This window comes from Corella eumyota, chromosome 2 (assembly GCF_963082875.1).
Source record: "Corella eumyota chromosome 2, kaCorEumy4.1, whole genome shotgun sequence".
In the NCBI taxonomy this organism is placed as follows: Eukaryota; Metazoa; Chordata; class Ascidiacea; order Phlebobranchia; family Corellidae; genus Corella; species Corella eumyota.
Genome location: NC_137491.1, coordinates 216,553 through 243,339, shown reverse-complemented (window position 1 = coordinate 243,339; position 26,787 = coordinate 216,553). Strand labels below are relative to the sequence as shown.

Below are 26,787 nucleotides of genomic sequence, written 5' to 3'. Positions count from 1 at the left end.
AAGTAATGTTTTGGGAGTAAAAGGTTTAATTTTAAATGTTGGCTTTTGGCAGAAATTTAAAGTTAAATAATATCTTAAACTTTGCCATTTTTAACTTTTTAAATAGTTTATGTAGTCCCCCAAACCTACATAGTTTGGTTTAATTAACATTTTGTTTATTCAAGTAATGTTGATTTATTCTTAATTTGAATCTAATTTTCGGTCAGTAAAACCAGCTAAAATTGAGCAAGTTATAGTTTGGTAAAATTAAATTTATTAACAAATAAAAACTACTGAATTTTTCTTAGATTCCAGTAATGAATAAATGGGTTGATTAACGTTGTTATCGCTAGAACTAAAATTAACAAATTAGTTGTTGTGTAAGTAGGATCATATTTAACAACTAACTGGAACAAACCATATTGTGCAAAGTTCACAAGACCAACAAAAGTGTTAGCTACACCAGTAAGTTTCCCGAAATGCTGGACAGGGAATAAAATTGTGATAAATGCAAAAGTTCCCCCGAATAGAAAAGATCTCTGAAATAAAACGAGGACAAACGATGAATAAGGGGCTCGTAGTAAAACTGCAATTCCGAATGCGATTGAGGATAAACTGATCATTAAAGCGGACGCGAATAATCCGCGGTAGGTCGCTATTTCCTTTGTTTTGTTTGAATTTATTTTGGTGACGATCGAAATAAGAACGCCATCTATCGGTGAGATAAACGCACCAAGCAGTGTGAGGATATTATAAACACTCAAATATTGAAATGAATTTTTTCTTCCAACTACTTCATCCAACCAATTAACTAAAGTTCCAATAAAGAAAACGCCTTGTAGATTGAGCAAACACAAAGTGTATACAGCAGCCCAGTACAACTTACTCTTTAAACATTTCTTAAACGTTCGGTCGTTGTCCTTCCAATTGTTGTCTAACAACTCCTTCTCTTCGTCAAGTTGTGGACTAGGTGACGTCACGTCGCTTGATGACGCCACATAACTTGTGTCACGTGATGTCCACTTGTAGACTCCGTATTGATACCCGGGCGTAATTAGGGCGGGAAAATGTTTTCTCGGGGTCAACAAAAACGTGTTGATCAACATCAAACTTGAACACCCGGCCATTATTTGGAGAAATAATTTGTAGTTTAACCCATACTCGAACACAAGCTGAACGCAGAAGAATGTTAAGACCGCTGAGTTAAACATTCCTATCAGTGACGTAACAATCAAAGCTTGAGCGTCGCCCGCGAGGTTGCCTACTTGCAAGTTTGCCATAAAAAGGGCGACGCCTTCCAAAATTGTTTCAGGGTTTCCAAAATTGTTTAAAAAAAGGAAGTAAAAATGAAGACACAGAAAAAGGAAATGAAGACACAGAAAAAGGAAATGAAGACACAGAAAAAGGAAATGAAGACACAGAAAAAGGAAATGAAGACACAGAAAAAGGAAATGAAGACACAGAAAAAGGAAATGAAGACACAGAAAAGGAAGTAAAAATGAAGACACAGAAAAAGGAAATGAAGACACAGAAAAGGAAGTAAAAATGAAGACACAGAAAAAGGAAATGAAGACACAGAAAAGGAAGTAAAAATGAAGACACAGAAAAAGGAAATGAAGACACAGAAAAAGGAAATGAAGACACAGAAAAGGAAGTAAAAATGAAGACACAGAAAAAGGAAATGAAGACACAGAAAAGGAAGTAAAAATGAAGACACAGAAAAAGGAAATGAAGACACAGAAAAGGAAGTAAAAATGAAGACACAGAAAAAGGAAATGAAGACACAGAAAAAGGAAATGAAGACACAGAAAAGGAAGTAAAAATGAAGACACAGAAAAAGGAAATGAAGACACAGAAAAAGGAAATGAAGACACAGAAAAGGAAGTAAAAATGAAGACACAGAAAAAGGAAATGAAGACACAGAAAAGGAAGTAAAAATGAAGACACAGAAAAAGGAAATGAAGACACAGAAAAGGAAGTAAAAATGAAGACACAGAAAAAGGAAATGAAGACACAGAAAAAGGAAATGAAGACACAGAAAAAGGAAATGAAGACACAGAAAAGGAAGTAAAAATGAAGACACAGAAAAAGGAAATGAAGACACAGAAAAGGAAGTAAAAATGAAGACACAGAAAAAGGATAGGAAGACACAGAAAAAGGAAATGAAGACACAGAAAAAGGAAATGAAGACAAAGAAAAAGGAAATGAAGACACAGAAAAGGAAGTAAAAATGAAGACACAGAAAAGGAAATGAAGACACAGAAAAAGGAAATGAAGACACAGAAAAAGGAAATGAAGACACAGAAAAGGAAGTAAAAATGAAGACACAGTAAAAGGAAATGAAGACACAGAAAAAGGATAGGAAGACAAAGAAAAAGGAAATGAAGACACAGAAAAAGGAAATGAAGACACAGAAAAGGAAGTAAAAATGAAGACACAGTAAAAGGAAATGAAGACACAAAAAAAGGAAATGAAGACACAGAAAAAGGAAATGAAGACACAGAAAAGGAAGAGGCGGAAATTGAAACGCGGAATCGCGGAAATCTAGTTGACTGTTTTTGGGGATACTGTCATTTAATCTAAAACTAAATACCAACAATAACACACCTTTTATTAACCCCAGCATACCTGACCCTCTTTTGGGGTAATGCAGTTTAATTTATAAAATAATAAAAGCTTAAATACAGATAAACAGTCAACGAATTTTCCGCGTTTTATTTTTTAAGATTCCGCTTCTCCTTATTTGGTTTCCTTTATTTTTTATTTCTTTAAATTACTCGTCCTCTTAAGCCCACCACTTTGTACTCACTTAGACCCAAGTAAACAACATTAAAGTCTTGCACTTACCTGGTCCACCTTCCAGGTACATGAGTGGCATGGGAACTAGTTTGCTGATCTCACCTACCCCCAAGTAAACAAAATTAAAACCTTGAACTTACCTGGTCCACCTTTCAGGTACATGAGTGGCATGGGAACTAGTTTGCTGATCTCACCTACCCCCAAGTAAACAACATTAAAGTCTTGAACTTACCTGGTCCACCTTCCAGGTACATGAGTGGCATGGGAACTAGTTTGCTGATCTCACCTACCCCCAAGTAAACAAAATTAAAACCTTGAACTTACCTGGTCCACCTTCCAGGTACATGAGTGGCATGGGAACTAGTTTGCTGATCTCACCCACCCCCAAGTAAACAACATTAAAGTCTTGAACTTACCTGGTCCACCTTCCAGGTACATGAGTGGCATGGGAACTAGTTTGCTGATCTTACCCACCCCCAAGTAAACAACATTAAAACCTTGAACTTACCTGGTCCACCTTCCAGGTACATGAGTGGCATGGGAACTAGTTTGCTGATCTCACCTACCCCCAAGTAAGCAACATTAAAGTCTTGCACTTACCTGGTCCACCTTCCAGGTACATGAGTGGCATGGGGACTAGTTTGCTGATCTCACCTACCCCCAAGTAAGCAACATTAAAGTCTTGCACTTACCTGGTCCACCTTCCAGGTACATGAGTGGCATGGGGACTAGTTTGCTGATCTCACCTAGACCCAAGTAAACAACATTAAAGTCTTGCACTTACCTGGTCCACCTTCCAGGTACATGAGTGGCATGGGAACTAGTTTGCTGATCTTACCCACCCCCAAGTAAACAACATTAAAACCTTGAACTTACCTGGTCCACCTTCCAGGTACATGAGTGGCATGGGAACTAGTTTGCTGATCTCACCTACCCCCAAGTAAACAACATTAAAACCTTGAACTTACCTGGTCCACCTTCCAGGTACATGAGTGGCATGGGAACTAGTTTGCTGATCTCACCTACCCCCAAGTAAACAACATTAAAACCTTGAACTTACCTGGTCCACCTTCCAGGTACATGAGTGGCATGGGAACTAGTTTGCTGATCTTACCCATCCCCAAGTAAACAACATTGAAACCTTGAACTTACCTGGTCCACCTTCCAGGTACATGAGTGGCATGGGAACTAGTTTGCTGATCTTACCCACCCCCAAGTAAACAACATTAAAACCTTGAACTTACCTGGTCCACCTTCCAGGTACATGAGTGGCATGGGAACTAGTTTGCTGATCTTACCCACCCCCAAGTAAACAACATTAAAACCTTGAACTTACCTGGTCCACCTTCCAGGTACATGAGTGGCATGGGAACTAGTTTGCTGATCTTACCCACACCCTAGTAAGCAACATTAAAGTCTTGCACTTACCTGGTCCACCTTCCAGGTACATGAGTGGCATGGGAACTAGTTTGCTGACCTCACTTACCTCCAAATAAACAACATTAAAACCTTGAACTTACCTGGTCCACCTTCCAGGTACATGAGTGGCATGGGAACTAGTTTGCTGATCTTACCCACCCCCAAGTAAGCAACATTAAAGTCTTGCACTTACCTGGTCCACCTTCCAGGTACATGAGTGGCATGGGAACTAGTTTGCTGACCTCACTTACCTCCAAATAAACAACATTAAAACCTTGAACTTACCTGGTCCACCTTCCAGGTACATGGGTGGCATGGGAACTAGTTTGCTGATCTCACCTACCCCCAAGTAAACAACATTAAAACCTTGAACTTACCTGGTCCACCTTCCAGGTACATGAGTGGCATGGGAACTAGTTTGCTGACCTCACCTACCCCCAAGTAAACAACATTAAAACCTTGAACTTACCTGGTCCACCTTCCAGGTACATGAGTGGCATGGGAACTAGTTTGCTGACCTCACCTACCCCCAAGTAAACAACATTAAAACCTTGAACTTACCTGGTCCACCTTCCAGGTACATGAGTGGCATGGGAACTAGTTTGCTGATCTTACCCACCCCCAAGTAAACAACATTAAAACCTTGAACTTACCTGGTCCACCTTCCAGGTACATGAGTGGCATGGGAACTAGTTTGCTGATCTTACCCACCCCCAAGTAAGCAACATTAAAGTCTTGCACTTACCTGGTCCACCTTCCAGGTACATGAGTGGCATGGGAACTAGTTTGCTGACCTCACTTACCTCCAAATAAACAACATTAAAACCTTGAACTTACCTGGTCCACCTTCCAGGTACATGGGTGGCATGGGAACTAGTTTGCTGACCTCACCTACTCCCAAGTAAACAACATTAAAACCTTGAACTTACCTGGTCCACCTTCCAGGTACATGAGTGGCATGGGAACTAGTTTGCTGATCTTACCCACCCCCAAGTAAACAACATTAAAACCTTGAACTTACCTGGTCCACCTTCCAGGTACATGGGTGGCATGGGAACTAGTTTGCTGACCTCACCTACCCCCAAATAAACAACATTAAAACCTTGAACTTACCTGGTCCACCTTCCAGGTACATGAGTGGCATGGGAACTAGTTTGCTGATCTTACCCACCCCCAAGTAAACAACATTAAAGTCTTGCACTTACCTGGTCCACCTTCCAGGTACATGGGTGGCATGGGAACTAGTTTGCTGACCTCACCTACCCCCAAGTAAACAACATTAAAACCTTGAACTTACCTGGTCCACCTTCCAGGTACATGAGTGGCATGGGAACTAGTTTGCTGTCTTACCCACCCCCAAGTAAACAACATTAAAACCTTGAACTTACCTGGTCCACCTTCCAGGTACATGGGTGGCATGGGAACTAGTTTGCTGACCTCACCTACCCCCAAATAAACAACATTAAAACCTTGAACTTACCTGGTCCACCTTCCAGGTACATGAGTGGCATGGGAACTAGTTTGCTGACCTCACCTACCCCCAAGTAAACAACATTAAAACCTTGAGCTTACCTGGTCCACCTTCCAGGTACATGAGTGGCATGGGAACTAGTTTGCTGATCTCGTCCAACTTCTGATCCCTCCCGTATAAAATTTGTCGAACTATTTCGGCCACCCAGTGTGTTCCTACAACATGAAGCTTTTATTTATTACGTCATTTTAATGAACGTCACTCGACTCTCATACGTCACTCGATTCTCGTACGTCACTTGTTTTTGCTACGTAATTTTATTTGCTTACGTCACTTAAACTCTAATGACGTCATTTCTACACTTTATACGCTAACCTGTTTTAACGTAAGTTGCAATGATGACGTCACCATCTCTTGGTTCCCAGTTGTCATGGCAATGTTGTACAGTTTGGGCGGGAAAAATGGAGCCAAACACGTGACCTTGCCACTCGGTGACGCCATCTCTCAAGTGCATCTCTTTATAAAACTTATCGACCTCGACCAAATGTTTTTTGCTTGTTTCAGAAAAGTTTTCGAATAATTTCTCCATTTTTAAACCTTCCACAACTCTTGTGGCTTCAAATGCGAATATTGTGGTAAGAATAAACTTTTTGTTAAACATTAACTGCTGGTTTGTGAGCACCAATATGTGCAAAGGTCAAATGTTTGCTAATAAATAGGAAATTTATGATGTAATTGTGGGTAAATATGTGAAGTAATAGTGGAAAAAATTGCAATGGAAAATTGCAGAGGTTTAATTTTAAATGTTAGCAATAAGCATAAATTTAAAATGAAATAATATCTTAAACTCGGCCATTTTTAACTTTTAAATAGTTCATGTAGCCCTAAGTTTTAAATAGTTGTAGCCCTCATGTAGCCCTAACTTTTAAATAGTTCATGTAGCCCTCAATTCAAATAATTAACTCTTAAACATTCGTTTTATAAGTTTATTTTCCAGAAGAATTGCTAAAAACTATAAATTTCAAAACTTACATAGTTTGATTTAATTAACAGTTTGTTTATTTAAGTAATGTTGATTTATTCTTAATCTAAATCTAATTTTCGGTCAGTAAAACCAGCTAAAATTGAGCAAGTTATAGTTTGGTAAAATTAAACAAATAACAAATTACTGAATTTTTCTTAGATTCCAGTAATGAATAAATGGGTTGATTAACGTTGTTATCGCTAGAACTAAAATTAACAAATTAGTTGTTGTATAAGTAGGATCATATTTAACAACTAGCTGAAACAAACCATATTGTGCAAAGTTCACAAGACCAACAAAAGTGTTAGCTACACCAGTAAGTTTCCCAAAATGCTGGACAGGGAATAAAATTGTGATAAATGCAAAAGTTCCCCCGAATAGAAAAGATCGCTGAAATAAAACGAGGACAAACGATGAATAAGGGGCTTGTAGTAAAACTGCAATTCCGAATGCGATTGAGGATAAACTGATCATTAAAGCGGACGCGAATAATCCGCGGTAGGTCGCTATTTCCTTTGTTTTGTTTGAATTTATTTTGGTGACGATCGAAATAAGAACGCCATCTATCGGTGAGATAAACGCACCAAGCAGTGTGAGGATATTATAAACACTCAAATATTGAAATGAATTTTTTCTTCCAACTACTTCATCCAACCAATTAACTAAAGTTCCAATATAGAAAACGCCTTGAAGATTGAGCAGACACAAAGTGTATACAGCAGCCCAGTACAACTTACTCTTTAAACATTTCTTAAACGTTCGGTCGTTGTCCTTCCAATTGTTGTCTAACAACTCCTTCTCTTCGTCAAGTTGTGGACTAGGTGACGTCACATCGCTTGATGACGTCACATAACTTGTGTCACGTGATCTCCACTCGTAGACTCCGTATTGATACCCGGGCGTAATTAGGGCGGGAAAATGTTTTCTCGGGGTCAACAAAAACGTGTTGATCAACATTAAACTTGAACACCCGGCCATTATTTGGAGAAATAATTTGTAGTTTAACCCATACTCGAACACAAGCTGAACACAGAAGAATGTTAAGACCGCTGAGTTAAACATTCCTATCAGTGACGTCACAATCAAAGCTTGAGCGTCGCCCGCGAGGTTGCCTACTTGTAAATTTGCCATAAAAAGGGCGACGCCTCCAAGTCCGAATAAGATCATGGCGGGGTAAACGAGATATGACGTAGACGGGTCTGACGTCACAAGACATATAAACCCGATGACGTAGCCAGTTATGAATATTGTTCTACAAACCCAAGTGCCGAACCTGTCTAGAATGTAACCAATAGGAATTGAGGAAAGCATGAAGATTGAGATTGTCACTGTGAATATTGTCGTGAACGTCGTGCTTCGTTGCGCACATGACGTCACGTTACCCTCTTTATGTGACGTAATATTAAGTGACGTCACGTTGCATTGTTGGGCGAAGTAACCGGTTCGATCGAGGATAAACTGAAGGGAGGGCCAACCGAAAGCAATCCCCCCAAAAATTAAACTTTCCAGCAACCCCCAGACAATGCTCAGAATATGCTGGATTTTCATTCCTAAATTGACCTGAAGTTGAAAATATTTAAATTTTAAAGTTCCCATATTTACAGAGTTATGTTTTATTATACTAACTGGCCTATTGTAAATGAAATTTTTGGTCTATTCGTTTACATAACCCATAAATTGAGCCAACTAATTGCTTATTTTTTAGAGCTTTATTTTATTAAACTAACTGTTATTTAAAGAATTGTTAGTAACAATGTATAGTTAACTATTTATTAAGTTTAGTCTTTTTTTTTTTTTTTTAATTTTGGTTTTTCGCACATTGATAAAAGTGAATAATAAATACGATATACAATTAATATTACAACAATGCGACGGGAAAAAATGAAATACTAGTGGATCCCATCCAACGGTCGGCAATTTAGTTTTTGTAATATCGTCACAACTTTTAACTAATATTAACCTGCAATAATTTACCCACACCCCACGAACGGCAGTTTTATTTATTTTGTACAGCTATAAATTTATATATATATCGTTTACTAAATATTATATATAAATCACCCCTTTTGCTATTTGTCTTCTAAACCCAACTAATTGCCTTTATCTAAACTTATTAAGCTTTATTTTAATGAAATAGTTGTTGGTTAAAATGCTTGTAACTAACATGTTATAACCACATTGGTCAGGAAACAACCAATTAATTATTAGTTTTGTCTCTTTTAGTTTTGTGATTTACATTTTTCGGGCATTAAAATAAATAATAAAAGATGTCTAGTACAACAACATTAATATGCAACAAAAAAACGTAATTAGTTTGTTTTAATTTTTTTTTGAATATTAAATGTTCTCTTATTGATTAATGTTATAATTATGGTTTAAATAAAGTTCAAAATAAATTATATGATTATTGAGTTTGGTTTGAAGTAAAGTTTTTGTTTTAAAGAACTTGTTAAAACTCTTGTTTAAATATAGTTTCGGGTGTTTATTAGATTTGATATATATTTAAAATTATTATTTGAGAATGATAAAAGATTAATAAACGTTTAAAGGATTATATTTGGCAGCGTGGTGTAGTGGTAAGAACACTTGCTACACCACCATGAGGTCGTGGGTTTAATCCCCACTGATCTTATGCTGTAGCGCCCTTGAGTAAGACACTATAAATGGTATGAACTCCTGCTGAGCCAACACTTATTCAGCAGCATAATTACTGGGCAATAATAATCTATAATATCCCAAATAAATACAAAAAAAAGAAATTTGTCTTCATAATTTAATATACATGTTAATATATTTAAAATTATTATTTAAGAATGATAAAAACAGTTTAAACCATTTTTTATTTATCAAGAAATTCTAGTTTGTTTTATTTTTTATTGTAAAATTTGCGCTAGAATTAAATACGTGTGGAAATTTTGGGTTTAAATTTATCAAACAAAAATCTAAATATGTTAAAATACAAATAAACAATAGATTTGAAATTTTAATCAAAAAAATGCCAAAGATCGAATTTACTATCACTTAACTAGGTCTGTTATAAAGCATAAAAACTTAGTTAAGTTTAGTTTATCAGCGAACAGAAAACTAAATGCTTTCTCTTAAAGATTTTATAATATCAGCGCCATTTTACATTCGCCGAATGTCATCGAACCGGCACGACCTTCATTTATTTCATGCGGAAACGCTTTTTTAGAAATTTCAAATCTAGATCTTTACATGTATTCGTTACGTTACAACTTTTGTAAATGTGTATTATAAAATGTGTATTATGTTTGTATTATAAAAAATATAGTAGTATATTAACCGATGATACCATAATGACTACCTTTTTTTTATTCTAAAAGTTCCTTTTTTCCGTTTTCTATTTAATGGTTTTAAAAACATTTTAGTAATTATATTAACGTTGTTTTTACCTCTAATAAGGTTAAAGTCAGTTGCCATTATTTAAACTAAAATTCAATAAAGATAACTAAAATAACGTTATTGAATTAATTGTTGTTGAGGATAAATAAAATAAAAAATGATTTTATTATTAACGGTTCTTGATTTTGTCGTAAATTTGTCACGACTTTTACTCCATGAAATTCTTTAAATTTAAATAACACAAAAATAAACGAAATTTTTAAATTAGTAAAATTTGCATTAATTTATTGTTTATTAATTGACAGACAGTTGAATACCCAAGTTGAATTGTCGGTTTTCTGTCAGTCTGTAGTTGGTTATTGGTCTGTTGGTAGTAGAAGAGTAGTCTCAATAGTAATACGTTATTGGACTACCAACAGACCAATAACCCTTGAGTAAGGCGCTATAAACGGTATGAACTTCTGCTGAACCAACGCTTAATCAGCAGCATAATCAACTGGCAATTATAATCTATAATATCCCAAACTGCCACAGGCAACTCGAGACTGGGTTGGAGTAACTTATGTTGCTCTATGTTTAAGTTGCGCATTCGACCTTCCCGCATCGAGATAAAGATATATACAAAAAAAATTTGTACAAAAAGATTAGGGGAAAGTTATAAAAACTCCGCTCTTTCCGCATGTTATAAACTTGGCGGACACTGCTAATGGAGCTCCAATTAAAATGCAATTTAAGAGTTTAGATAGAGTAAATGTGTTTTAATTTTTGTTACCTTCTCAAAGTTAGGTTAAAATTTTATTTAATAAAATGGGGATGAACATGAATTATGTGATGGAGCAACTTCGACAAATGAAAAAGGACGACCTTCACGCTTCAACGGAGTTATTGTCACGCTTGGTTGCCACCATGTCGAAGAATTGCAACGAACTTTTCACAAATTTAAACCGATGTGAAATATTGGTGTACAACGCTGATTGTTTGTTTGAGAATCTAGAATTCCAACGAGCGGAAGCGGTGTATCGAAAGTCGCTACAAGTTTATAAAACAATTTCAAGGTCGAAACCAAAGCAAATTATTCCAGATTTTTTAAAAGAAATTATCTCTGATGTTGCGATCAAATATAAAATCTACAAATGTTGTTTGAAGTTGAAAAACGACGACGGAGCGCTCCACATTCTTGAGAGCATCTCGCAAAAAAACTCGACCTCGAAAGTTAAAATAGGTTTAGCGAAACTCTACCAAAAGCTGGGAATGGATCGTCCTGCGATCACTTGCTATAAGGAGGTTTTAAAAAATAATCCGCTGGCACTAGATTGCGTTCTTCAGCTGCTCAAACTAGGGGAACACCCTAATGTGATAATCAGTATGATGAATGTGAATTGTAACCTTGATTGGTTGACCTCTTATATTAAAGCTCATGGTTTTGCTGTGAGCAGGGATTATAACAAAAGTGTGGTGGCATTTGAAGCCTTGAATAAACGAGTTTGTTTGAGTGGGAATGCTGACCTTTTATGTGACCTTGCTTACGCCACTTACATGTCTGGTTCCTTGAATGCAATCCAGCATTTCAAATCTGCCAACTTACAAGATCCTTTGATGTTAAGAGGGATGGACCTTTACGCTTGTTTATTATGCAAGGACGAACTTAATCGCGACCTTGAAACTTTCTCTAATAAAATTTTTCTTGTCTCCGAGCTTCACCCAGAACCTTGGGTTGCCGTGGGTTATCATGCTAAACTAAAAGGTGATTACACAAAGGCAGTTTACTTAGCAAGCAGGGCCTCGGAGTTGGACACTTCAAATCTCCAAGCTCTGTTGTTAAAAGGTTCAAGTCTTCGAATGCTCGGGGAGATGAAAGTTGCGATCTCACATTTCCGACAGACAATTAAACTGGCACCATACAGACTTGACTGTTACACTGAGTTGGTTGAAACTTATATTCAAGACAACCGACAGAATGAGGCGCTAACTGTGGCTCGAAATGTGATCGACGTGATCGGTTTTAAACCAAATACTTTGGTGTTATGTGCTGGGGCTATGATAGATGATACTGCACACCATGCTCAAGCCATCAAGTTAGTGGAGAAGGCGTTGTCAATTGATCCTTCGCACCAAGCTGCCATTATCATCCGATGCATGATCGCGAAGAAGCAAGGCAACTACACCGAGGCAATCCACCTTTTGAAATCAGCGATTCGTCGCCATGGCAGCAGCAAACTCCACGTTTTGTTGGCACAGTGTTACTTTCAAACCTCGAAGTATTCGGATGCTTTTGACCACTTCAACATCGCGCTCTCTATCAACCCCAAGTGTCCCGAGGCCAAGGAAGGTCTGGAGAGGATCCATCGGCTGGAGAATGATGAGTTTAGAGAAGAGGAGGAGACTGAAGAGCAGGATGAGAATAATCGGAGAGGATCAATGGATGTTGCTTGGAACCAGGATGGAACTTGGGGATAATGATGTTATGATTATGATGTCATAATTAAACGACAGAATTTCTTTATTTTTGGACAAATTGTTGGCATTGATGATGTCATAATTTCAAATATTGTGATCAATTTTTAATTAAAATCTTCCCCAAAGTTGTAACTGCCATTTATTTAAATACTTTCGTCTAAATTTACAAAATTTTTTCATAGATAATTAAGTTAAATTTAAAGCAAAATGTCGTACCGGGATTTAAGGAATTTCACGGAAATGTTGAGGTCGTTAGGTTATCCTCGTTTAGTGTCGATCGAAAACTTTAGAACCCCGAATTTTGACCTTGTAGCTGAAGTTCTCCTCTGGTTGGTGCAAAGGTAAAAATTTGTAAATTTTTATGTTTTTAATTATCTTCCAAATAACAATTTTAAATTTGTAAATCCAACTTGCTTGACTAATTTTTTTTACAATTTGTATACATTAAAGCTTAGAGGACATATTTTTTAAATTATAGGCCTATAAAATGAATAAAACTGTCACTTGTGGTGTATAAATATCAGTTGAGAGTTGTGACCATGTTATGACAAATAAAATGTCTGCCGGCCATGAGGCGGGCTATCTACTAGTAAATAATATTAACTTAAGTACTTATAAATATCTTTTTTAAATGTACCTAAAAATGTTCCTTAATTTTAACAAATAATTTATTTTCATAAAAAATTAGAACATATATTTCCCAAACTTATAAAAGTTCTAAAATGTCTCCCTCTTGTGGCAGGTATGACCCGACAGCGCAACTTCCGAGCGACACGGACACAGAGCAAGATCGAGTTATTTTGATCAAATCTGTCGCTCAGTTTATCGCAACCAAAGCTCATCTTAAACTTAATACAAAGAGGCTTTATATGGCTGATGGGTGAGAGGTTTAGATTTATTTGCTTTTAAACCAGTGTGATTAAAGTAAAGCTAAGATGTCAGATATTGTCTTAACGATTGCTGTAGCTCTTGTTTATGTTTAACACAATTACAGTTAGGCAATATCACCAAGTTAACAATATACCCAGATGCATTTGATCACCTTTCCCATTGCTTTTATGCTGTAGCGCCCTTGAGTAAGGCACTATAAACAATATGAACTCCTGCTGAGCCAGCACTTAATTAGCAGCTTATTTATCGGGCAATTATAATCTATAACATTTCAAACTTTTAAAGACTGGGTCTGGGTAACAAAGGTCTTCTAGTTTGTAAAATCAACTTTTATCGCCTTAAGACAGGTTTTTACATATGTGTTAACATTTTCTTATTTTTGTTTTTAGATATGCAGTAAAAGAAATGCTGAAGATCACGACCTTACTCCACGATGCTGTGAAAGCGACCTCCAACGTAAAAGATGACAACGAGGCTGGTGACCACAATATGTCATCTTTTGATATTGGTAAAAAAATAATTTTAAATAATTTAATGTAAGGAATTTATTACCTAAAAAACAATTTAATTTTTTTAGCGACGAAACTTCAAGATTTAAAATCGGTTCGTCAACTTGCATCAGAAGTTACCCAGCGGGGGGCGCAGTTGTACCACCTTTTGTCCCAAGAACCTTCGTTAAGAGAAGCTAGGGTGAATGCCCTCGGTCAACCCCTGGATATCAACATTATAGAGAAGGGGTTAAGGTGAGTTTGTGTAAACACAATTAATTTTGAGGTTCGGGGTTTGAATCCCATTGCTTCCATGTTATAAAACCCTAATTAAATTACTACTTTATTAAACCAACTATTAAACCAGCTAATTACTACTTTATTAAATTTATTATTAAACCAAAACATTTAGTATTTAAAATATTGATAAATTAAATATAACCAAGTTTTAAAAGTCTTCACTCTAAGTAATCAAGATGTGAAACAATTGTTAAATAATTCTTATTATGACATCACAGAGCCAGTATTAAAAGTGTGGAGGGCAGTGTTAAGAAAACGCTGACTCAGCTCGATAATGTTGCTGGCGACGAGGCAAATTTGGAAGCAAAGATCGAAAAAAGAAAGGTTGGTGTTTGTTGTGTAACACTTGCTATACCACTTGAGGTCGTGGGTTCAATTCCCACTGCTCTCATGCTGTAGCCCTTTTAGTAGAGGTTATATAAAGCAATTGGAATCTATAATATCCTAAACTGGCACAGGCAACTCGAGACTGGGTCGAAGTAACTGATGTTACTCTATGTTTAAGTCGCGCAATCGACTTTCCCACATTGAGGATAAAGATATATACAAAAAGTGTTTCACAATGTTGAATAGAACTAAAATGTTCTTCAAACTTGATACGAAAAGCACTCTAAAACACATTAACTTTTAGACGGAGTTGGAGAGATCCCGAAAGCGACTTCTCACACTCCAGAATGTCCGGCCTGCCTTCATGGATGAGTTTGAACACTTGGAGGAGGAGCTGAAAGTCCAGTACGAGCAATATTTGGTCAAGTTTCGGAACATGACGTACTTGGAGCATCAGATGGAGGATCATAACAGGTTTGTTTATGATGTCACAACCAATGCAGTATCTAAATTAGATTAAACATAGCAGGAGTTTATACCGTTTATAGCGCCTTACTTAAGGCCCTACAACACTGGAAACAGTTGGAATCAAACCCTTAATCTAATGTAATGAAGCCAAGTGATCTAACCACAAAGCTAATAAGTTACGTTCTCGTCATATTTATGTTTTGATTATGACATCACAGACAGGAGAGAGCCAAGATGGCGGAGAGTGAGAGTTCACTCAAGCGAATCCAAACTCGTTTGAGAGAGGAAGAGAAGAAGGTAATCCTTAGCAACGACTTCCTTAACGATGATGACCTTCAGATCGGCGAATCAGAAGACAGTGAAGATGACCTTATAGATCACGAGGGGTCGCGACCTCAGAACCCAGCACGACCCCATGCGGGTATGATGTCATAATAAGGGTTTCCAAATATTTAATAATATTTTTATTTAATTAATTCTTGATTATGACATCACAGGAGTTCGACGTGGAATGTACGTTGGTGAAAGTGACGAGTCATTGTCGGGGAGTGACATCAGTGATGACCTCATTGGGGGAATTCCCCAGGATGACGAGGAACAAGAGGAGGAAGATGACGACGACGACTTCTGATTGTGATGTCATAAATAATGATGTCATGATAAGGTTGATGTTGGTTTTTCGACTTTTTAATATATTTAAAAAACAAATTAAATTTGAATTTGTTTTTAAACTTCACTGGGTTTTAATTATTGCTCGTCAGAACTTTTCACTTTTAAAGTTTCGTCTATTTTGTTTAATTTTATAAATTTTTTGTTATTTTTTTTAAAGAACATTTTATAGTTTAATATCTGTGATGTCATAGTTAAATGACATCATAATTACTGTGCTGCATGTAGATATTTAAATTCTAGTTTTTCTAAAATAAACCACACTGTAGTAAACACTTTTATTTGAGGATAAATGATTACAGATAATTAAAGTTGTTATTGCACTCGGCTCTTGATTAGAAAACAGTGGAAATTTTGCTTCGAAATTTTAGGTATTTTATAAACTTGATAAATTACAAAGAAATAAAGTAGAATAACAATATTACAAATTTCTTTATGATTTGCTATTAATGATAAATTAATATTTTGTTCACATACTATACCCTAATATAAATTAGAAACATTCTATGGCGTAAATTTCTAAGTATTTGTACCACTAAACACATAGTTAGAAGAAAAAACTTATTTTTGTGCATATTTTTTATAAATTGAAGTTAGTAGAAACTGGAGTAATTTTTTTTTATCGTTTTTTTTTGCATATTTTTATCCAGATTTAGTAAATGATTATGCACTTTTTTTAAGGTTTGTTTTTGCTTAATCGTTAGCTAATTAATTAGCCCCGTATTGGTTAATATAATACTGATAAACGTAAGCCAATATAGCGATGGGTTGGCCCAGTATAAGTGACATCCACACGATCATGTTGCCATAGTGACCGGAAAATTTTTTTGTTATTATTGCTGTGAACATAGCAAGTGGAATCTAAAAAAAAATTGAGATATTATGAAAAATAAAAAACTTCGCAGTTTAACAACTTTACTAGTTGATGACCTACTCTAAAATATCATTTTAATTGTCATAATATGGTCGCAACTCTCAACTAATATTTAATATATGTGGCAGTTTGGGATATTATAGATAAAATTGCCCGATAATTATACTGCTGATTAAGTGTTGGCTCAGCAGGAGTTTATATCGTTTATAGCGTCTTACTCAAGAGCGCTACAGCATGAGATCAGTGGGGATTGAACCCACTACCTCATGTGTGGTGTAGCAAGTGTTTTTACTACTAAACCACGCCGTCGATTATATATTGATGTATGTTGTTCCCAATCTATATTCTATATGGGCTTTATTTTTAACACTTTTACTGTGTTAACCTTCAACATTTTACATTTAAACATTAATTTTAGCTTTACATTTGACTTTGTCCTAATCCTTTAATCCCTTCATCTAAGTTTAAATAAAGAAGTAACAAAGTATTCATAACTACCTGCATGACCATTCCAAAGAAAGCCCAAGTTCGGAACAAACCCAACGGAATTGCCACCAAATACTAGAACATAAAAATATTTGGTTAAAGGCCTGCATATAGTTGCATAAAGAATATATTAACAGTAGGACTGTTACATTTATCAAAATTATTTAAGAATAAATTAGTAAATAAGGTCGAACATTCTTAACTTTTTAATTTTACCTCATGGAAGAAGGCGGACAGTAGAAACACGACAATTTGAGCATAAAACTTGCTGACACCAACGGACAGCAGAGGTTTGTAAACGTGTCGGACGCACCACTTATGAACTGGAATGTTCCAAGCTTTCCAAAAATAATCGATTGTCTCCGAGTTCCTAGAAAAAGTGTTTTTATTAACAAAGTGTATTAGGTTGTGATATTGTAAAGTTTAAAATTTACTAGCTGGCAGTTATATTCTATTTGTAGGTCTACAAACTAGGCATACATATATATTCATATCAACCACTAAGCCCTAGTATATATCAATACCCCCTTATCATAAGTGTAAATCACAGTTTTATTAACATTTAAAACTAGATCAAACTTCAGTGAAACTCTTACCACCAATCTCTGTAGAACTCTCGATCAGCGAATCGCAACAACTCGGCAAGTGCGTTCAAAATAGAATGAAAAAAACAATAGAAAAAGATCAACCAGATCAGATGGTTGGGGATCTGTGATGTCATAATTGTTAGTGATGTCATTATTGGGTATTTGTAGATTAATTATGACATCATACTTACAGATAATTTAAGAAGTCTTTCCATGACAATGTAACCTTGGTAGTTCTAGAATTTAAAATCAAATTTTAGAACTTTAATATGTGAGAAAAAGTAAATAAAAGGTTTACACAGAATTAAACATTGAACACAACTTGTACAAATAAGATTTAAATTTACATGAATTGGTTGAATGGATTTCCTTAACACAGGGACAATCCATTGCTGGACTAAAGCTAACTCAAGTTGGATCAGAAACAACTGGAATAAAAGGTAAAATAAATATTAAATAGGTTGACAGTTTAAAAGTATAAATATGATTTAATTTGTAAGCTCTATTTGTTAATACAAGTTGACCCGATGATGTTATTTAATTGTATAAAATGGAGTTACTTATACTAAATTCAGAAAGTTTGGCATAAACCATTTCCGAAATTTTGTCTAAAAACTTAAAGTATTGGCGTTATACTCGAGGGCGCCACCACAAACCAGTTAGTAGCAGGCCCAGCACTTTGCATAGTAACAACCCTAGTAACCAAAAATGCATCTGACTTGAAATTATAAGACACTGAAGTAAGCACTTACTATCTCCGCAACCCTTCTTATGAAGTAAGCTTTGTTGAAGCTGGAGGTTCGTGGGTAGTTTGGCTCGTAACACAAAGTTGGGGCAGCCATGAAGTAATAAAGGTTCTTGTAGCTTAGATTGTACGGGTATTTGACCTGTGAACACCGAGTAAAAGGTTGTTAAATTTATATTTGTCTGAATAAATTTTAAATTAGGATCCAACTAAATCTTAACTGTAAAAATATGTCAAATTTTTAGAAATTTATTTACATTTACTGGCAGCGTGATGTAGTGGTAAAAACTGTTACTACACCACACAAGAGGGCGTGGGTTCAATCCCCACTGCTCTCATGCTGTAGCGCCCTTGAGTAAGGCACTATAAACGGTATGAACTCGTGCTAAGCCAGCATATAATCAGTAGCATAATTATCGTGCAATTATAATCTATAATATCCCAAACTGCCAATGACAACTCGAGACTGGGTTGGGGTAACTGATGTTACTCTATGTTTAGGTCGTGCATTCGACTTTCCCACATCGAGGATAAAGATAAATACAAAAATACATTATTTAAACTTTTTACAAAGTTTTAATATAAATCTTAAACTCACCAGGACTTGCTCATCTTCCCCCATTAATTTCTTGAGTTCTGACTCAGGCAGAGACACTAAAATTTAAAGAACAATTAAATTTATAATAACTCAACATCTAAACCCACAACCTCCTTACTTGTTCGATGTATTTTCCTCTTTCCCAATGTTTTAATATAATCATCTCTGTACCATTTGTTAGCTTGTGCATACGACCACAACTTAAGGAACACAATTACATACACACTGCATGAGAACACGGAACCCACTGTATAATAAAGCAGTTAAGTGATTGTTATTGTAAGTTGATTGTTAGTAACAATACACAATTGTTGTTTTTACAATAACTTAGAAGTGACAATGGTTGAACAATGGCTTTGTTTTAACAATGGGTTAATTTACCAATATTTTTGTTAATTCTACTGTTTTTGCAGCACTTACCAGGGTTAGGATCCTGATTGAGTATTTGTAACGGAGGAAGGGTTATGACAACAAAAAGGTTTAAAATGTGAAGCCATTTTGCTGTTTGTTCAACAATTAAACTCTAGGTAAAAAACAAATTTTAAATTTACAAACTGATGTAGATATATTTTGAGGGTTTAAAATTTAATAATAATTCAAGTTTTACCTTTGCAAGGAATCTTTCAATGTGGAAAGAAGAAAGAATAAAAATATTTGAACCTGGAAAAAAGTTTAAAAATATTGTTTCAATAAACAAATCAGATGATTCATCCCATAAAGGATATTGAGTCAGACATTATTAAAGGTCACCACAAGATGGTGTCTTACCAAGCACAAGCAGAAGATTGGGCCACTTGTACGGGTCGTGGGCAACAGTTTCCACCCACTTTATTGGGTCAACTAATATTCCATATCTGAAAGTGGAAGTATATTAATTTGAGGTAAAAAAAACAAGTTTTACGGAATATCTTTTTAGATTAATTGACTGGCGGCATGGTGTAATGGTCAGAACACTTGGCTTCAATACTTGAGGTCCTAGGTTCAATCCCCACTGCTCTCATGCTGTAGCACCCTTGAGTAAGGCACTACAAACAATATAAACTCCTGCTGAGCCAGCAATTAATTAGCAGCATAATTATCGGACAATTATAATCTATAATATCCCAAACTGACACAGGCAACTCGAGACTGGGTCAGAGTAACTGATGTTACCCTTTTTGGGTCGTGAAGTCGACCTTTCCACATCAAGGATAAATACTATAACAAAATAATTTGTATTTTTTAGTTTAACCAACTTCATTATATTTTCCAGGAAAACTCTTGCATTGGAAATAACAAGAAGAACGACGCACAAGTTAAGGAATCCTCGGTAGTCATCAAATCCACTAGAGGAGCTAAACATCGACGTCCTCGCTTTGTGGCATCTGAGGATAAAGTTCAGAAAATTTTTGTCTTTTTTTTTATCCAACAACATTTGATAGATAGAGGTAAGCCAACAAGTCACAACATTGCAACAGTTTAAATTTTTCTCACGTTTTCATTCCATAGAAGGGAATGACCTTTGTGACCTTTTCATTGTTTACCATTTCCCCCACCTGGTGGTGGTTTGTTGTGTCCGCACTCTGGCTGATCGAGCGAGGTTTCCTCTTGCGCAAGATTGTTCCTGACATTCTAATATCTGTGATGTCATAAAAACAGAAATGTTATTTTATGTTTTCAGTAATCATTTTTTGCAGTCATTTTAAGCCAAAAAATTCTTAAGTTTGATCCCCACTGGTAGCATGTACTAATAAAGCCAGTTTTCAAGTAGAATTATTATTGTCATTAAAACTAAGTGCCCATGGTTTTTAGTTTGATTCCCACCAACTGCACACAAGGTTATTAGCAGAATGTTTAGTTTGTTCGTATTACAAACAGTAAAGTTACAGTACTTCTATTTATATACATTCTATTTTATAATCTGAACCTCCAAGATTTTAGTTATTTCAACTTATTAATATCAAAATATAAATCTTATAAACTGATGTTTTAAAGACTAACCAACAGACAAATATCAATTTAACGAACACAACAAAATACTTAAAATCTAAATACCTTTAGTAAAACTTAAAATAACTTAACTACAGACAACGTTAATGATTCACCTAGATTACCATTGTTTACATTTTCGTCATGTGACGTCATCGTATTTTGATCGTCACGTGTGGTTGAACTCACGTGACTACTCGGTTGCTGGATCGTGACTAACCGGATGTGACGTCAACTTAATGACGCAATCTTGCGTAGTTTCTTTTACGAAATTGTGTTTTTGCGACTGGACTTTGTACTTTTAAACTTTTCACTAATTCTGGAAATAATTTAAAAATATTTTTATAGAAGTTTTACTTTAAGTTTTAAAAGTTTAATTTACAATTTTTATCTTAAAAACTTTATCTAAAACTTGAACTTTCGTAAAAATATTGACCTCATATTAGTTGCTTGTTAATTTGCTAATTACTTTGCTAACTAATTAGCAAATTAAGACGTTCTACTTCAATACTTGCCTAAAATGATTGTGCAAAAGTGAAAACAAGTTACTAACGAACTAAAAACTACCAAAAACCTCGTGAAATTGTTTGTTTACATAATGGGCGACCTACTTTGCGACAACTGGACACGATCGCGCTAACTCTTATGATGTCATAAATAAACCGGTTCAACAATGCGTTTTTCCTTTTTTTTACCGCGCGAGAATTATGAATTAAATATTTTTACGTCACAATACAAGAAGAAACGCGTGTTACTTATGACGTCATAATGCTAGAACGCGTGGCGATGGGGTGATAGTGGGGTGGAGTAAATCATGTTTGTTCAAACATTCAAGTTTCTTAAGTGTTGTGTATCTTGTCTGTGACGTCATATGTGTAAATCAATATTTGAACTGAACTTGTACGCCGCCTAATTACATCAAACTTGCCGGAAATTTTAACCTAAAAACATAAAAATCGTTTTTTAACATGTTAGAACTTAAGAAACTTCATTTAGCGAAATGTTACTAAGTTATCTTAATACCAAACTGATTGAGATTTGGTTTTTGCAAACATTTCGATTTCCGGTCCAAATTAAAAGGTTGCACGTTTTTATATATATCTTTATCCTCGATGTGGGAAAGTTGAATGTGCGACTTAAACATAGAGTAACATATGTTACTCCGACCCAGTCTCTCGAGTTAACTTTGGTAGTTTGGGATATTATAGATTATAATTGCCCGATAATTATACTGCTAATTAAGTGCTGGCTCAGCAGGAGTTCAAATTGTTTATAGCGCTTTACTCAAGGGCGCTACAGCGTGAAAGCAGTGGGGATCGAACCAACAACCTCATGGGTTCTTACTTTAGTTTAATTTTTATTTTATTGAATGTTTTTTATAATATTTTAAATTTATTTTTTTAAGGATAAAAAACACAATTTTTTCGAGTCGTAAGATGGCAACAAAGAGCAATATTTTTTTGTAAACAAATACACGTTTACTTAAAATGCGTTTTGTCATTTGATGGAATAAGAATTGTGAGATTTATTAATTTAATATTTTTCTTAATATTAAAACTAATTGTAATTAAGTTAAAACAGTTTAGATACAAAATTAAGTGATTCTTATTATTTTAGGTCTTTTGTTTTTTTTGTGGGGTTTAATTTGCTTCAGTCTGGAAAGTAGGGCAGCGTGCACGCACGAGATTTTTTTTGGTAAAAAAATGCACGCCTGGAATTAGCGTTTTGCACGCCTGGTTTTAAAAAAAATGCGCACGCGCAATACTGACGTTTTGTGGTAGCATATTCAAGCCAAATTTAGGTAAAACACGCTAACATAAATCACGCGTAGACCAAAGATCGTAGTTCGCGTGCACCCGCGGTCACGCCATTTTTTACGCTTGCACGCACGAGATTCGTCGAAAATTGCTCTACTTACCAGACTGGTTACCCACCCGAAGAATTTTAAATGCATTTCAATAGCTTTTCAGGATTGTGATTTTAAAATAAATAAAATTTTAAGGAACTTTAAGTTTTAATGTTTATTTTGTCACCTTAAAATTAACATACCCTTGGGCTATACACATATTCTGATATTTCTCAATTTAATGCAAATATACAAATGGGCTGCGATCCTGGATATTTAATTCTGTGTTATATTTCTATTTTCCAGGACAAGTTAGGGGTTTAATTATGGAGGCACAGTCGGTCTTCCATCAAACTGTTAAAATTGCTTCTGTTGTTTTATTGTATTGGTGAGTTTACAAAAGATTTTCTTATTTTTCTATAAATTTTAAATATTTTTTTTTGTATATATAACTATATTTATTTTTTTGTATATTTTTTTTTTATTTATTTATTTTGGTTTTTCGCACATTAATAAAAGTAAATAATAAATACGATATACAATTAATATTACAACAATGCGACGGTAAAAATGACACAATCAATTTAATGACTTAAAACATGCCAAAAGTATTAACGTTTACATAAAGATTTAAAGTATGTTATAGCATGGTCACTAAACCCAAGTATATATTTTCCTCAATGTGGGAAGGTCGAATGTGCGACTTAAACATAGAATACCATCAGTTACACCAACCCAATCTCAAGTTGCCTGTTGCAGTTTGGGATATTATATAGATTATAATTACCTGGTACTTATGCTGCTGATTAAGTGTTGGCTCAGCAGGAGTCATAACGTATATAGTGCCTTACCTAGGGCACTACAGCATGAGAATATAGAACCTATGTAATTAGACTTTAAATATTAATTAAAATCAATTAAAAAACATTCGATGTATTAAAAACATTAAATTTTGTTACTCTAATAAATATTTTTAACATAAGTGTTTTGAATAACAATCCACTTTTGTTTAGGTTTGTTTCCATAACAATGGTGTTTCTTAACAAACAATTACTAAAGTCTGAAGACCTTGGACTAGATGCCCCATTCTTTGTGACATTTTTCCAATGTTTTGTTTCGGTAATTTTGTGCCAAATTGTGACTTTAGTTGGAAGATGTCGGAACAAAACTAATCTCCCATCGTTACAGTAAGTCATAAGTTGTAATATGTAATAAATTAAATTGCAGAAATTAAACAAAAAAATGTTGCTTACAATGTTTTAGTTAACTTTTGAAGCTTACTGAGCTTACAGTGTTTTAGTTAACTTTTGGAGCTTACTGAGCTTACAATGTTTTAGTTAACTTTAATTTTTGTCAAAAATTGACTTTGATTTTGTTTGTTGTTTTATTTTGGTCCCAGTAATTGTGTGTCTATCATATCAAGGCATTTATACATTAGTGTTGGTATAAATATATTTGACAAACACCAGATGTAAGAATTGTATTAACAAATCTTAAAATTTAGATTTTATTTTTTAATAATTATTGTTAAACTATTTCTTGTTAAACTAAACAAAACAGACATTTTAATTGTTCTTAAGGTCGTGGGTTCAATCCCCACTGTTCTCATGCTGTAGCGCCCTTGGCGCTATAAACAATATAAACTCCTGCTGAGCCAACACTTAATCAGCTGGATAATTACCAGGCAATTATAATCTGTAATATTCCAAACTGCCACAGGCAACTTGAGACTGGGTTTTAAAACTTTATTTATATAAAAATAAATATAATATATCTTTTATGATTGGAACTATTTTAGTAAATTCCAAATTTATATTGAGTTTAAATTATTTTTTTTTTCCAAATTTTTGAAATCTGTATTTTCAATCTAAATTAACTTTTAAATATTTCTTTTTTATAGATTTGATCAAAAAGCATTGCGAGAAGCTTTACCCGTCTCATTATGTTTTATTGCCATGATATTTTTTAGCAACTTATGCCTTCGAGATCTGGGGGTGGCTTTCTTTAACATTGGAAGAAGTTTAACAACTTTATTTAACATTATTCTGTCGTACTTTGTCCTCAAGAAAACTTCACCACCGCTGGCGCTGTTGTGCTGTGCTGGAATTGTGTTTGGTAAGTATATGTTATTGGTGACCGGTGGTGTGGCGAACTGGTCATGACGTCGGTATGAATTCCTGCTGAGCCAGCACTTAATCAGCAGTATAATTATCGGGTAATTATAATCTATCATATCCCAAACTGCCACAGGCAACTTGAGACTGGGTTGGGGTAACTGTTGTTACTTTATGTTTAAGTTGCTTGTTCGACTTTCCCACATCAAGGATAAAGATACGTACAAAACAAAAAAAAGTGAACTGATGTGTTTTATCTTCTCAGGTTATTTGTTGGGAATCAACACGGAGGGTGAATTAGTGAATTTATCTTATTCCGGAGTTTTCTACGGAGCTGTGGCGAGCTGTTTCGTGAGTTTAAATGCGATTATGACATCACAGGTATTACCCTCTGTCGGGAACAGTCCTTGGAGGTTAAGTGAGATTTGTTTATTTCAAAAATCCTAATATTTAGAAATTTAATTATATATTTTTATCCACCGTTTAAAACAAAATCTTATTATGACATCACACAGGTTACTACAACAACTTGAATGCATGTTTTATTCTTCTTCCATGCTTTCTGTTATCACCCGACCTCCACTCTATTCTAAACTATCCAAAACTTGATCGCCCCTATTTCTGGTTCACTCTTATTGTGGTCGGATGTTTCGGCCTCCTTGTTGGGTTTGTCTCCACTTGGCAGATTCAAGTAAAAAAACTTTAAAGTTATTTTAACTAAAATTCCTTGTTGATTGATCATTAAGTCACTTTTAGGTCTTGGTTTTTGATTGATTTGTCCACGATGTGGTAAGGTCGACCTAAATGTAAATTAACATCGGTTACCTCGACCCGGTCTCGAGTTGCCTTTGGTAGTTTGAGATATTATAGATTATAATTGCCTGATATTTATGCTGCTGATTAAGTGCTGGTTCAACAGAAGTTTATGTTGTTTGTAGCGCCTTACTCAAGGGCGCTACAGCGTGAGAGCAGTGGGAATTAAACCCACGACCTCATTATTATATAAATAGTCTGTAAAGTAAACCTTGCACTGAGAATCAATTGATTTTAAATAAAAATACTTTACTTTAATATTTTCCACCAGGTTACCACGGCTTTAACTCACAACATCAGTGGAACTGCAAAAGCGTGCGTTCAAACCATCCTGGCAGTTACTTATTACCGCTCTCCTAAAACTGCTTTGTGGTGGTTAAGTAATCTCATTGTTCTGATTGGTTCATTCCTGTATGCTGTGGTGAGAGGGAGAGCCATGAAACAAAAAGTTGGTTGAAGTGTTGACCATTCAATTTAAGTCTTGACCAATTTTTGAAATTTTGTTGCCGAAAAGATTATTTCTTGCGCTTATTGTGATTAATTAAAGTATTAAAAAGTGTTTGTATGTATTTTATAAACTTTTATTGCATTTATTTAACCTTGCCACAAATGTTGTTGTTTATATATCCTGGGTGTTTTGCTGTGTTATATTGTTTGCAGTACTTTCTGTTTAAATTGTATTTGTTTTTATGTTGCCTTAAAAAGGCTTTTTTAACCGAATCATATTATTGTACTCGTACTATTGCAAATAAAATATATTTAATAAATCTAAAGTTTGTTTTTTGTGCAATTAGATAAAAATCAAAATAATGAAAAAGTTAAAAATTTGCTGCAATATTTTCCATTCTTTTATGTTTATGATGTCATAATCTTCAGTATATTGTCACTTTCTTCAATTACGACGTCACGGTGCTCAAATTATAACGTTTTTTTTCTATAAAGCTTTTTTTTTCAAATTATGAAATCATATTTGTATTTATGACGTCATGTTAGTTTATATTGCTTTTTTCTTTACGTTTTAGTACGTCATTGTTGGTAACGTCATAATCTATAGTTATGATGTCACAATCTTTAAATCATGCGTAGTCAGTTAATTAGTGA

At 34.9% G+C, this 26,787-nt stretch overlaps 6 protein-coding genes across 7 annotated transcripts; 3 read left to right on the top strand and 3 right to left on the bottom strand.

The window, feature by feature from the left end:
- Positions 1-269: 269 nt before the first annotated feature.
- On the bottom strand, positions 270-1,106 carry LOC145744061 (equilibrative nucleobase transporter 1-like). Its single transcript, XM_082562156.1, has one exon. It carries the CDS (start codon positions 1,104-1,106, stop codon positions 270-272), a length of 837 nt encoding a protein of 278 aa, XP_082418282.1.
- Positions 1,107-6,833: 5,727 nt separating this feature from the next.
- On the bottom strand, positions 6,834-8,288 carry LOC145744050 (equilibrative nucleobase transporter 1-like). The gene has a single exon (XM_082562145.1). The coding sequence runs from the start codon at positions 8,286-8,288 to the stop codon at positions 6,834-6,836; it is 1,455 nt and encodes a 484-aa protein (XP_082418271.1).
- A 2,554-nt stretch (positions 8,289-10,842) lies between these two features.
- LOC145743723 (anaphase-promoting complex subunit 7-like) lies at positions 10,843-12,513 on the top strand. Its single transcript, XM_082561757.1, has one exon. The coding sequence runs from the start codon at positions 10,863-10,865 to the stop codon at positions 12,510-12,512; it is 1,650 nt and encodes a 549-aa protein (XP_082417883.1). The 5' UTR covers positions 10,843-10,862; the 3' UTR covers position 12,513.
- A 62-nt stretch (positions 12,514-12,575) lies between these two features.
- On the top strand, positions 12,576-16,368 carry LOC145743725 (clusterin-associated protein 1-like). The gene is made up of 8 exons (XM_082561760.1): positions 12,576-12,853; positions 13,255-13,392; positions 13,793-13,911; positions 13,981-14,146; positions 14,410-14,515; positions 14,823-14,992; positions 15,205-15,407; positions 15,484-16,368. Exons 1-8 carry the CDS (start codon positions 12,720-12,722, stop codon positions 15,615-15,617), a joined length of 1,170 nt encoding a protein of 389 aa, XP_082417886.1. The 5' UTR covers positions 12,576-12,719; the 3' UTR covers positions 15,618-16,368.
- LOC145743724 (diacylglycerol O-acyltransferase 1-like) lies at positions 15,920-21,232 on the bottom strand. 2 transcript variants are annotated; one of them, XM_082561758.1, is made up of 15 exons: positions 21,030-21,232; positions 20,419-20,563; positions 20,181-20,309; positions 19,714-19,799; positions 19,553-19,605; positions 19,366-19,468; positions 19,064-19,192; positions 18,946-19,001; positions 18,355-18,489; positions 17,950-18,030; positions 17,794-17,838; positions 17,612-17,724; positions 17,232-17,385; positions 17,028-17,090; positions 15,920-16,516 (listed from the first exon to the last, which is right to left on the bottom strand). In XM_082561758.1, exons 1-15 carry the CDS (start codon positions 21,067-21,069, stop codon positions 16,364-16,366), a joined length of 1,485 nt encoding a protein of 494 aa, XP_082417884.1. In that variant the 5' UTR covers positions 21,070-21,232; the 3' UTR covers positions 15,920-16,363. The 2 variants fall into 2 exon arrangements, with proteins under 2 accessions (XP_082417884.1, XP_082417885.1); XM_082561759.1 differs by having other exon boundaries at positions 20,980-21,046.
- A 1,317-nt stretch (positions 21,233-22,549) lies between these two features.
- Positions 22,550-26,417, top strand: LOC145743005 (GDP-fucose transporter 1-like). The gene is made up of 6 exons (XM_082560859.1): positions 22,550-23,147; positions 23,773-23,946; positions 24,660-24,874; positions 25,139-25,291; positions 25,389-25,564; positions 25,958-26,417. The coding sequence occupies exons 1-6, from the start codon at positions 23,086-23,088 to the stop codon at positions 26,141-26,143; spliced, it is 966 nt and encodes a 321-aa protein (XP_082416985.1). The 5' UTR covers positions 22,550-23,085; the 3' UTR covers positions 26,144-26,417.
- The last annotated feature ends 370 nt before the right edge of the window (positions 26,418-26,787 follow it).

Bases quoted from the DNA above. Each gene is read 5' to 3' on its own strand.
- LOC145744061 (XM_082562156.1), bottom strand. From the start codon at position 1,106: ATGGCCGGGTGTTCAAGTTTGATGTTGATCAACACGTTTTTGTTGACC.
- LOC145744050 (XM_082562145.1), bottom strand. From the start codon at position 8,288: ATGGGAACTTTAAAATTTAAATATTTTCAACTTCAGGTCAATTTAGGA.
- LOC145743723 (XM_082561757.1), top strand. From the start codon at position 10,863: ATGGGGATGAACATGAATTATGTGATGGAGCAACTTCGACAAATGAAA.
- LOC145743725 (XM_082561760.1), top strand. From the start codon at position 12,720: ATGTCGTACCGGGATTTAAGGAATTTCACGGAAATGTTGAGGTCGTTA. The intron at 14,516-14,822 runs GTTGGTGTTTGT...ATTAACTTTTAG, and splicing joins CAAAGATCGAAAAAAGAAAG to ACGGAGTTGGAGAGATCCCG. The intron at 15,408-15,483 runs GTATGATGTCAT...ATGACATCACAG, and splicing joins CCCAGCACGACCCCATGCGG to GAGTTCGACGTGGAATGTAC.
- LOC145743724 (XM_082561758.1), bottom strand. From the start codon at position 21,069: ATGACGTCACATGACGAAAATGTAAACAATGGTAATCTAG. The intron at 19,002-19,063 runs GTAAGGAGGTTG...TTTAAATTTTAG, and splicing joins GAGGAAAATACATCGAACAA to TGTCTCTGCCTGAGTCAGAA. The intron at 17,386-17,611 runs GTAAGAGTTTCA...CACTTTTTCTAG, and splicing joins GAGTTCTACAGAGATTGGTG to GAACTCGGAGACAATCGATT.
- LOC145743005 (XM_082560859.1), top strand. From the start codon at position 23,086: ATGGAGGCACAGTCGGTCTTCCATCAAACTGTTAAAATTGCTTCTGTT. The intron at 24,875-25,138 runs GTAAGTATATGT...TTATCTTCTCAG, and splicing joins CTGTGCTGGAATTGTGTTTG to GTTATTTGTTGGGAATCAAC. The intron at 25,565-25,957 runs GTAAAAAAACTT...ATTTTCCACCAG, and splicing joins TCTCCACTTGGCAGATTCAA to GTTACCACGGCTTTAACTCA.